This window comes from Mobula hypostoma, chromosome 4 (assembly GCF_963921235.1).
Source record: "Mobula hypostoma chromosome 4, sMobHyp1.1, whole genome shotgun sequence".
In the NCBI taxonomy this organism is placed as follows: Eukaryota; Metazoa; Chordata; class Chondrichthyes; order Myliobatiformes; family Myliobatidae; genus Mobula; species Mobula hypostoma.
Window position 1 is genome coordinate 115292570 of NC_086100.1, and position 12501 is coordinate 115305070.

The 12501-nt window shown below is 45.0% G+C and overlaps 1 protein-coding gene and 1 long non-coding RNA gene across 2 annotated transcripts in view; one reads left to right on the forward strand and one right to left on the reverse strand.

Moving 5' to 3' along the window:
• etfdh (electron transfer flavoprotein dehydrogenase) overlaps positions 1–4308 on the forward strand; it is a 59885-nt gene extending 55577 nt beyond the window's left edge. The window contains exon 13 of the mRNA XM_063046406.1: positions 3049–4308. Within this exon, the coding sequence (XP_062902476.1) occupies positions 3049–3212 (164 nt within the window). The 3' untranslated portion in view covers positions 3213–4308. The remainder of the gene's footprint in view (positions 1–3048) is intronic.
• LOC134345562 (uncharacterized) overlaps positions 1–12501 on the reverse strand; it is an 88248-nt gene that overhangs the window by 44377 nt on the left and 31370 nt on the right. The gene's annotated exons all lie outside the window — the stretch shown is intronic.

Genomic DNA, 12501 nt, shown 5'->3' on the forward strand with positions numbered 1-12501 from the left:
TAGTTTGGTTTGTAACTTCCTCAAAAAAGTCAATTAGGCTCATGAGGCATGATCTGCCCATCATGGAGCTATGCTGACTATCCCTAATGACAATCACAAACAAGAGAAAATCTTCAGATGCTGGAAATCCATGCCACACATACAAAATGCTGGAGGAATTCAATGGGCCAGTCAACATCTAAGGGAGAGAGTACAGTCAATGCTTTGGGGTGAGACTCTTTAGCAGGACGAGGGGGAAAAAAAATGGGGGATAAAGGGGGAGGGATAAAGGGGGAGAGTTGGGGTGGGAGGGGGGAAGAGAAGGACACCTTATATTCCCGTCTGGGTAGCCACCAACCTGATAGTATGAACATTGATTTCTTGAACTTCTGGTAATGGTCCCCCTCTCCTCCACCATTCCCTATCCCTTTTTCCCTCTCTCACCTTTTTGCCCTGTCTGCCCATTGCCTCCCTCTGGTGCTCCTCCCCCCTTTTCTTTCCTCTATGGTCTTCTGTCCTCTCCTATCAGACTCGCCCTGTATCTCTTTCACCAATCAATTTCCCAGCTCTTTACTTCACCCCTCCCCCTCCTGGTTACACCCATCACCTTGTGTTTCTCCCTCCCCTTCCCCCAGTTTTTTAATTCTACCCCTCAACTTCTTTTCTCTAGTCCTGCTGAAGGGTCTCGGTCCGAAATGTCAATTGTACTCTTTTCCCTTTTTTTTTGGCGTGCCAGTCTGTGCGTGCACACGTCCGTGATTATGTCTTTTTCATCTACTACCGTTCTCTGGCTTCTCCCACAAAACCAATGTCTAATCCAACTTACTACCTCATCTTCAATGTCAAGTGACTGAACCTTCTTGAACAACCTCCCATGCAGGATCTTGTCAAATGCCTTGTTAAAGTCCATGTAAACAACATCCACTGCCTTGTCTTCATCAACTTTCCCGGTAACTTCCTTGAAAAACTCTATAAGATTGGTTAAACACGACCTACCACACACAAAGCCATGGTAACTATCCCTCATCAATGCATGTCTATCCAAATACTCCTATGTCTGGTCCCTTAGAATACCTTCCAATAATTTTCCCACTACTGGTGTCAGGCTCACCAGCTTATAATTTCTGGTTTGTTTTTAGAGCTGTTCTTAAACTGCAGAACAACATTGGCTATCCTCCAATCCTCCAGTACCTTTCCTGTTGCTAAGGGTGATTTAAATATTTCTGTTAGGGCCTCGGCAATTTCTGCACTTGCCTCCCACAGGGTCCAAGGGAGCACCTTGTCAGGCCCTTGAGATTTATTCACCCTAATTTGCTTCAAGACAGCAAATACCCCCTCCTTTGAAATTTTGCCTCACTTCTATAGACTCTGTGTTTGTCTTCTGAGCATAAATGCAAAAAATTCATTTAACATCTCCCCCAGCTCTTTTGGCTCCACGCATGGATTACCATACATATTGACTTAGCACAATTTCCTGCCCAAATAAACATTAAAGAAGCAGTTCATGGTTACTTTCACTTACACAAGTTTTGTGTCTTCAGCTTTTAAAAACTGAATTCAAATTCCACAAACGTCATGATATTTCTAACTTCACAATATCAACCCTTCAGTAAGAGGCAGTTAATTGTTCCAATGCATTAAACAGCTGTGGATTCTTACTCCTTTCCAGAGGTTTAATCTGCGTAGATTGTTTGTTGATCAGTTCAGAACAAGTTGCTGGAGGAACTCAGTGGGTCAGGCACCATCTGTAGAGAGAAAAGGATAATCAACCCCCCCCCCCATGAAGAGTCTTGACCGAAACATTGACATGACTATAATCTTTGAATTGAAGTAAATGAAACCACTTTCTAATGAATTCATTAAATGTTTGAATATAGCTAAGATTGGGGATCTGCAGAGGCCTTTCTCACCCAGAGATAGTAAGTAGCTGGAATATACCATCTGAGAAAGTGGTAAAAATAAAGTTGATATCACCATCTAAGAACTGTCTAAATGAGGTTCATTCCCCTTCATCATATGATTTCTGAATGATCCATTAACCAATGAACGCTATCTCGTTATTCCTTTCTTTGCACTTTTTTTATTTTGTGATTTATAGTAATTTCATTACACTGTACTGCTACAGTAAAAATAACAAATTTCATGTCATATAAGACTGATAATAAATCTGATTCTGAATTGCCTAGGACAGTTATAAGCTAAGAACTGAAAGATATGATTAAGACAGGAGTGCTACTGGTTGGCATGGGCAAGTTGGACCGGATGGCCTGTTTCCATGCTGTGTCTCTGACTCTAATTTCCATTTCCTCTGTTCAAACATTCCAGAATTCCTGCTGACATGTTCTCCAACACGTCCATGCCTCCCTCCCCTTCACCGAAACACAAAAGCCCAGTATTTCCTGGGGACTGAATACACAGGAGTGAAGAGATTGCTGGTACACTGGCTCTATAGAGGCCCTATTGAAATGGGCATCTACTTGGATAGTGGTTGAATGTAGGTTCCCAATCAGAGGAACCTATTCCACTATCTGAGAAGATGGCCCATGAGTTTATCCTTCAGCAGCTTTATGTCTAACTAGTGACCATTACTCAAAATAATTTCTCTGTGCTATTCATCAGTGTTCTTGTAAACTGCTAGATAATTGTGAATACCATCCTTAGAAATAGGAGAGAATGCATGTGGGAATTCCTTTTTTTAATTTTTTGATTAATATACTGATTAATTTAGTCAATCTTGGAGATTTCTGTGCATTTTATTTATTTATTGAGATACAACGTGGAAAAGGCCCATCTGGCCCTTTGAGCTGCAACGCCCAGCAATCCTCCGATTTAATCCTAGCCTAATCACGGTACATCTTCAGACTATGGGAGGAAACCAGAGCCCCCAGGGGAAACGTAAGGTCACAGGGAGAATGTACAATCTCTTCACAGACAGCGACAGATCGCCTGTACTGCAAAGTGTTGTGCTAACAACTGTGCTACCACGCCGCCAGGTTCTACTGCTTATATTCCATATGTTCATCCCGGTGTAAATTCTATGACATAAATTATTTCTTTCCCGACTCACAGGTGTTTATGAGTATGTTCCTTTGGAAAGTGGTAATGGAATGAGATTGCAGATTAATGCTCAGAATTGCGTTCACTGCAAGACTTGTGATATTAAGGATCCCAGCCAGAATATCAACTGGGTGGTACCAGAAGGAGGTGGTGGACCAGCTTATAATGGAATGTGAACAATCAACTGATTCAGCAGTGTAGCTACAGTATTATGTTGTGAGATATTGTATATTAATAGAATTGTTAGATCAGGACTCAATTATCATATTAATTGTTCAAATGTAAAGTTGAAGAGTTACATTTTTCTGATTAATATTATATGTTTCATTCTGGTTTCACTAAACATTGCTTTTCTTTCTTCTACTAAATACATTGGGATCATTGGTTATCTCAGGAGCAGTGGCGGTTAAACAGACAAAATTATGCCTGTATTTATTCTTTAATCTTGCTGCTTCAGTTGTCTCTTTGCCAAAATCATCTGATCACTGTCAATCAGTACCACAAAAATGTTAAACTTTTAATTTTAGTTTACCAACCTTAATAGTACATTGAATGATATTTTTGAACGAAATAATTGCAAATTGAAATTAAGTTTATCTGTGTTGGCTGAAATTGCTTTGTATATTTATCAACAATTAGTGCAGTGGACTGCTTGTTTATTACTTGAAAAATCTTACAGATCAAGTGCTACCATAAAACTACTTCAACACTACATCCAGACGAACCAATGAAAAAACACAAAAAAGCAACGCACACAAAATGCTGCTGAACTCTGCAGGTCGGGCAGCATCTATGGAAAAGAGTACAGTTGATGTTTCAGGTGGAAACCCATCCTGCTGAAGGGTCTCAGCCCGTAACTGCTTTCCACAGATGCTGCCTGACCTGCTGAGTTCCTGCAGTATTTTGTGTGTATTGCTTGGATTTCCAGCATCTGCAGATTTTCTCTTGTTTGTGGAAAATGAGAATAAAAACTGACTTGAAAACAGTTCCATTGTGCCTTTTCCCAAAGTGCTGCATTTCAAATACGTACCAGATTACTAAATTATCTGTACATTTGATAAGCAGATTTCTACATTAATATATTGCCAGCAATAATTTTGTTTAGCAAAAGTATTTTAATTTAAAATGTGAAGTATTTAATCCAGTTCAAAAATTCTTATTGTTAGAAGATGAGGGTAGTAAGACATTTTAGTCAGTACTCCTGTGTAATAATTATTGTAGTATTGTATGCAGAGAACACACAATTAAAGTAATTGGTTAAATATTGTTTCATTGGAATGTAAATAAACTTGTAAATATTCAACTTCTATAATAAAATCATTTGTGAGATTTTTTGGATTATCTATTTTCTGTTAAAGCCTTTCTGTTTAAAGAGTTGTAAATTCTTTTCTCAGTGATCTGTGTTTCTGTGCACCATTGATAAACACTTTGGAACATCATGTATTAGGTGTCCTGTAGCGGAAAGGTGTTTGCTGAAGAACGCCAGGGGTTGCCAGCGACCCTCGATGAGTTGCTCCAGCACTCCACTGACTGCTATGTTGGATGCGTCCACCATGAGGGCAGTAGGAACATCCGTTCTGGGGTGCACTAGCATCGCGGCGTTTGCCAAGGCTTCTTTGGTCTTAATGAAAGCGGCTGCGGCCTCTTCATCCCAGGTAATGTCCTTGCCCTTACCCGACATCAGGGTGAACAGGGAGTGCACGATTCGGGCTGCTGAGGGGAGGAAACGGTGGTAGAAATTCATCATACCCATGAATTCCTGCAGGCCTTTGATTGTGTTGGGTCGGGGGAAATGGCGGACCGCGTCTACCTTGGCGGGCAGAGGGGTTGCCCCGTCTTTAGTAATCCTGTGGCCCAGGAAGTCGATGGTGTCGAGTCCGAACTGGCATTTGGCCGGGTTGATTGTAAGGCCAAATTCGCTCAGTCGGGAGTAGACTTGACGGAGGTGGGACAGATGCTCCTGACGACTACTACTGGCTATGAGGATGTCGTCCAAATAGAATAATGCAAAGTCCAGGTCGCGTCCCACCACGTCCATTAGCCGCTAGAACGTCTGTGCGGCATTCTTTAAGCCGAATGGCATTCCGAGGAATTCGAAAAGGCCGAACAGGGTGATGAGTGCTGTTTTGGGGATGTCGTCCAGATGTACTGGGATTTGATGGTATCCCCGGACAAGGTCTACCTTGGAAAAGATCTTTGCGCTGTGTAGGTTTGCTGCGAAGTCTTGAATGTGCGGCACAGGGTAGCAGTCTGGCATTATAGCTTCGTTCAGTCTACGGTAGTCACCGCATGGTCTCCAGCCCCCCGTTGCCTTGGGCACCATGTGCAGGGGGGGAGGCCCATGGGCTGTCGGACCGTCGTATGATCCCCAATTCCTCCATCTTCTTGAACTCTTCCTTCACCAGTCGGAGCTTGTCCGGGGGAAGCCTTCGAGCACGGGTGTGAAGGGGTGGTCCCTGGGTCGGGATGTGGTGCTGTACTCTGTGTCTGGGCATGGCTGCCGTGAACTGCGGTGTCAGAACTGATGGGAAATCCGCCAGGACCCTGGTGAATTCGTCGTCGGACAACGTGATGGAGTCCAGGTGTGGGGCTGGCAACTTGGCTTCACCCAGGGAGAACGTTTGAAAAGTCTTGGCGTGGACTAGTCGCCTCCCTTGCAGGTTGACCAGCAGGCTGTGGGCTCGCAGAAAATCCGTCCCCAGGAGTGGTTGGGCCACTGCGGCCAGTGTGAAGTCCCAGGTGAACCGGCTGGAGCTGAACTGTAGCCGCACCGTGCGGGTGCCGTAGGTCCGTATTGTGCTGCCATTAGCGGCCCTCAGGGTGGGTCCCGGTTCTCTGTTGCGGGTGTCGTAACTTGTTGGAGGTAAAACGCTGATCTCCGCTCCGGTGTCGACCAAAAAGCGGCGTCCTGACTGCTTGTCCCAGACATACAGGAGGCTGTCCTGATGGCCAGCCACCGTAGCCATCAGCGGCGGCTGGCCCTGGCTTTTCCCAGGAATTTGCAGGGTGGTCTACAGCGGCAGGCCTCTGTGCCCCACTGCTGGTGGTAGAAGCACCATTGTTCATTGGGCTCCTTACTCCCGTCACCGGGTTTTGTAGGCTCTGCTGCCAGGCCTGGTGTGGTCTGCCGTTGGGCACGCGGTTTGGTGATCTGTGCAACGGACGCCCCTCTCTCCTCCTTGGCATTCCACAGCACATCTGCCCAGGCCACCACCTCCCGGGGGTCGCTGAAATCTGCATCAGACAGCAGCAGGCATGTGTCCTCGGGCAGTTACTCTAGGAACACCTGCTCAAACATGAGGCAGGGTTTGTGTCCTTCAGCCAGGGCCAGCATTTCGTTCATTAATGCTGACGGCGGCCTGTCTCCCAAGCCATCCAGGTGCAGTAAGCAGGCAGCTCGCTCGTGCCGTGAGAGTCCAACAGTCCTTATGAGCAGGGCTTTGAATGCTGTGTATTTGCCGTCCTCCAGGGGCAACTGTATAAACTCCTCAACTTGTGCAGCTGTCTCCTGGTCAAGGGAGCTCAGCACATAGTAGTAACGAGTGATCCGAGGTTATCTGCCGAATGTGGAATTGTGCTTCTGCTTGTTCGACCCATAAGCGGGATCGCAACGTCCAGAAGCTTGGCGGTTTTAACAACACTGCATGAACAGATGTAGCGTTGGTCATCTCTGGTCCAAATATCGTTTGGGCCGTCGGGGTCACCAATTGTAGCAGTGTGCTACACACAACACTAGAATAACGACACGTAGTCGGTGAGTTGGAGTTGCGATAAAAGAGGTTAATTCAAACTTCGCGGCCTCCTTTAAAGCCTTCCCGTTCCCGCCCTCCCTGGGCGGGACTGCTGTGGGGAATGCATATTCCCAGACCTTTCCTGCGCGCGGGCTTTTCCCCCTGCTGGTGAAGATGGCCTAGCGCCCTTTTTGGGGGGCCAGCGGGCGCCATTTTGTGAGCCGGTTCGTGTGTACTAGAAAGTGGGTCACCACAGTCCTCTATTAGTAAGATTGGGTATTTTTATTTTAGAGACAAAGAGTACTACTGCACAGAAACTGGCTCTTCAACCCATCTCGCCCGAGCCAAAGTATTCTTCTGCCTACTCCCATCGACCTGCACCTGGACCATAGCCCTCCATAACCCTCCCATCCATGTACTTATCCAAACTTCTCTTAAATGTTGAAATCATAGAAACATAGAAAACCTACAGCACAATACAGGCCCTTCGGCCCGCAAAGCTGTGCTGAACCTTAGAAATTACCCAGGGTTACCCACAGCCCTCTATTTTTCTGAGCTTCCACCACTGTCACCGGCGGCTCATTCCACGCACTCACCACTGTCTGCATTAAAAAAACTTACCCCTGACATCTCCTCTGTAACTATTTCCAAGCACCTTCAAACTATGCCCTCTGACTATCCACACGATCAATACCTCTCATTATCTTATACACCCCATCAGATCACCTCTTGTCCTCTGTCGTTCCAAGGAAAAAAGGCCGAGTTCACTCAACCTGTTCTCATAAGACATTCTCCCCAATCCAGGCAACATCCTTGTAAATCTACTCTGCACCCTTTCTATGGTTTCCACATCTTTCCTATAGTGAGGCGACCAGAACTGAGCACAGTACTCCAAGTAGGGTCTGACCAGGGTCCTATATAGCTGCAACATTACCTCTCAGCTCTTAAACTCAATCCCATGATTGATGAGGGCCAATGCACCATATGCTTTCTTAACCATAGAGTCAATCTGCACAGCAACTTTGAGTGTCCTATGGACTCGGACCCCAAGATCCCTCTGATCCTCCACACTACCAAGAGTCTTACAATTAATAATATATTCAGTCATCATATTTGACCTACCAAAATGAACCATCTCACACTTACCTGGATTGAACTCCATCTGTCACTTCTCAGTCCAGTTTTTCATCCTATCAATGTCCCACTGCAACCTCTGACAGCCCTCCACACTATCCACAACACCTCCAACCATTGTGTCATCAGCAGATTTACTAACCCATCCCTCCACTTCCTCATCCAGGTCATTTATAAAAATCACAAAGAGTAGGGGTCCCAGAACAGTTCCCAGAGGCACGCCACTGGTTACCGACCTCTGTGCAGAATATGACCCACTCTGCCTTCTGAGGGCATGCCAGTTCTGGATCCACAAAGCAATGTCCCCTTGGATCCCATGCCTCCTTACTTTTTCAAGAAGCCTTGCATGGGGTACCTTGTCAAATGCTTTGCTGAAATCCATATGCACTACATCTACTGCTCTATCTTCATCAGTGTATTTAGTCACATCCTCAAAAAATTCAATCAGGCTTGTAAGGCATGACCTGCCTTTGACAAAGCCATGCTGACTATTCCTAATCATATTATGCCTCTCCAAATGTTCATAAATCCTGTCTCTCAGGATCTTCTCCATCAACTTACCAACCACTGAAGTAAGGCTCACTGGTCTATATTTTCCTGAGCTATCCCTACTCCCTTTCTTGAATAATGGTACAACATCCGCAACCCTCCAATCCTCTGGAACCTCTCCTGTCCCCATTGCTGATGCAAAGATCATCGCCAGAGGCTCAGCAATCTCCTCCCTCGCCTCCCACAGTAGCCTGGGGTACATCCCATCCGGTCCCGGTGACTTATCCAATTTGATGCTTTCCAAAAGCTCCAGCACATCCTCTTTCTTAATATCTACATGCTCAAGCTTTCCAGTCCACTGTAAGTCATCCCTACAATCGCCAAGATCCTTTTCCGTAGTGAATACTGAAGCAAAGTACTCATTAAGTACCTCTGCTATCTCCTGCAGTTCCATACACACCAAATCGAATCTACATCTACTAATCTGCTGGCAGCTCATTTCACACTCTCGCCAACTTCTGAGGAAGAAGTTCCCCTTAAACATTTCACCTTTTACCCTTAACCCATGACCTTTAGTTCAAGTCTCACCCTATCTCAGTGGAAAAAGCCCGCTTGTGTTTACCCTATCTGTATCTCATAGTTTTATATACATGTATCAAATCTCCCCTCATCCTGTCATGCTCCAGGGAAAAAAGTACTAACCTATTCAACCTTTCCCTAAAACTCAGGTCCTCAATACCTGGCAACAACCTTATAAATTTCTCTGCACTCTTCCCATGTTAGTGACATCTTTTCTGTAGGTAGGTGACCAAAACTGCACACAATACTCCAAATTAGGCCTCATCAACATTTTATACAAATTCAACAAAACTTCCCAACTCCTGTACTTAGTGCTTTGATTTATGAAGGTCAATGTGCCAAAAGTTCTCCTTATGATCCTGTCTACCTGTGATGCCAAGGAATTATGGATCTGTATCTCCAGACCCCTCTGTTCTACCACAATGAACTACCAGTCACTGTACAAGTCCTACCCTGGTTTGTCTTTCCAAAGTGTAAAATCTCACACTTGTGTGCATTAAATTCCATTAGTCATTTTTCCACAGATTCCACTGCAAGCATTGATAGCCTCCCTCACTGTCCACTACGCCTCCAATCTTGGCATCATTCACAAATTTGCTGATCCAGTTAACCCCATTATCATCCAAACCCTGATATAGATGACGAACAACAATGGGCCCAGCACCGATCTCTGTGGCACACTACTGGTCACAGGCCTCTGATCAGGGAGACAACTATCTACTACCACTCTCTGGCTTCCCTTGAGAAGCCAAAGTTGAATCCAGTTTACTCCTTCACAGTGAATGCCAAGGGACTGAAATTTCTTGACCAACCTCCAGTGTGGGAGGTTGTCAAAGGGCTTGCTAAAGTCCATGTAGACAAAATTCACCGACTTTATCAATTTTCCTGGTAACCTCCTTGAAATACATTTAAGATTGGTTAGACATGACCCACCATGCATAAAGCCATGTTCACTATCCCTAATCAGTCCTTATCTATCCAAATACTTATATATCCTTTCCCTTAAAATACCATCCAATAATATACCCACTACTAATGTCAGGCTCCCCAGTCTATAATTTCATGACTTCTTCTTAGAGCCCTTGTTAAACAATGGAATAACATCAGCTATTCTCTAATCTTACCTTGTAAATACCACTGCTAGAACCCCTAGCTTCTCACAAGACCTAGTCAGGCCTTGGGGATTTATCCACCCTAATTTACCTCAATACAGCAAGCAGCTCCTCATGTCCATAGACTCCCTGTCTATCTCCTGAGTAAATACAGATGCAAATAATCTACTTAAAATCTTCCCCATCTGTTTTGGATGAAATTTACAGTCATTCATCCGAATCAGGAACTCAGTGTGTCAGAGAGTATTGGTAGGGGAGGAAATGTCAGTTAATATTCTGTGAGACCTTCATCTGCTCCACTTTCCTCCACAGAAGCTGCCTGATCTGCTGAGTTCCTCCAGCAGTTTATTCTTTAATCCAGATTCCAGTATTGGCAAACTCTTGTGTCAGTATAAATCGGCCTCTGCTAGCACTTACGCTTCACAAGTCTTCTGACACGCTTCCACCACTAACCACCTTCATGTGCTCAACAGTTTCTGCAAGTTCAAACGGACTGAAATCATCCCACCAGTAATCCAGTAACTGAAGTGCCAAAGCAATGAACAGTCTGTTAGAGGAAGTCAGTGGGTCAAGCAGTAGCTGTGTGTGTTTGGGGCGGGACGTGAGGGTAGAGGAATTGCTAACATTTCAGGTTGAAACCCTGAATCAGTACTAAGAATGGAGAAGCAAGGTGGCCAAGATAAAGAGCAGTTTTGGGACAGGAGTCAGAGTTGATTGGTCAATTGGAGAGGTGTAAGATGACAGCCTGGTTGCACTGGGTAGAGGTGATGGGGTAGGGCACGAGAGGCAGATTGATGGTATTTGGACGTAGACAAAATGAATGAGGCCCATGGAATGAGATTGTTGCAGGGGAGACAACTGCAGAAGGGTGATAAGCAGGAACACAGAGGGCTACCAGTGCTGGACTCTAAGGGACATCATAAATGCGAACCACTGGGGAGAGGTAATTGGAAGATGCAACCAGAACCTTTGGTTTTAATCCATTTGTAAGCCAATCCCTGCCTTTTCCATAAAAACTCCATGGCAGCACCCAACTATATTTTTAATTTAAGAACATGAGAAATAGATACCTACTTTGCTACTCCCACCATTTTCAATGGGATCCTAACACCAAACACATCTTTACCTTCCCCTCCCCAACTCTCCACTTTCTGCAGGAAGCACTCGCTTCATGATTTCCTTGTCCATTCATTCCTCTTCACTGATCTCCCCCCCCCACCCCCTAGCACTTACCCCTAAAAGTGGCACAAGTGCTACACCTGCCTATTCAGCGTCTCCTTCACCACCACTCAAGGTCCCAAGCAGTCCTTCCAGATACCCACTGTCGCTGGTATTCCCTGTTCGGCCTCCTCTGCATCGGTGCGACCTGATGCAGATTGGTGGAACACTTCGTCAAGTGCCTTCGCTCCATCCACAGGCTGGACAACCACTTTAATTCCAGTCCCATTTTCAACATATTCCCATGGCCACCTCTACTGCCAAAATGTGGCATTTCTCAGGTTGAAGAAGCCTCACTTTTTAAGTCCCTCACCTGGCTTTAGAACTAATTCATTTCCAAGAAGATGTGTGACAGGGTCTTGAATTACCCCTATGAATTATGCTCAATTACCCCTATGAGCTGCGCTTTTGAAAAGAGGGAGAGAGAGAGGTATGTAACACTGACATGTTGTTTTGAAAAGAGAGAGAGAGAGAGAGACGAAGACTAACTTTTGGACTGTCACTTTAAGGCACGAGGAACTTTTGGATTTCTGCTGAGTCGGAGAGAGGGCACCGAGCAGCTTGCAAGTTGCTATGGTAACCGAGGGCGGCGCTATTTGATGGACAATCAATGTTATGATTTTTCAGCAGCGTGTTTATACTTCTAAGGACATTTGCCTGCTTGTACATTTCTTATACAGTCAAAGGAAGGAGGAGTTATTTGAATGACAGTTGGTACTCAGTACGGTGAGATAAATAGGAGGTCAAATGATATAGACCTCAGACACATGTTTTGGACACTGAATGAGCTTTGTTGTGCCTGCAGAAAAAGTGGGTTTTTGGAGGATCGATCAGGCAGATCGATCAGTGGCTCTTGCAGTGAGGAAAAGGGATTGACCGGTGGCGAGTTGTCCATGTGTCCAACCTTTGCCTGGGTTGATAGCTCCACCACAGGAAAACATTCCCCTTTGTTGTGGTCACAGTCAGAAACTTTTAAAGGATTTCGGAGGACAACGAGAAGATCGACAGCGTCAGCTCACCTGAAGACTTAAACCTCCCCCTCTCTCTCTCTCCATCACTACTCAGCTCAATACCACGAACTGAACTGAACTTTACTCATCATAGTAAGACTGTATCTATTTACCCCTAGACTTGAAGAAGCTTGATTTTCATATATATTTCCACACTTACTGATTTACTTACTTATATATAATCATTGCTAA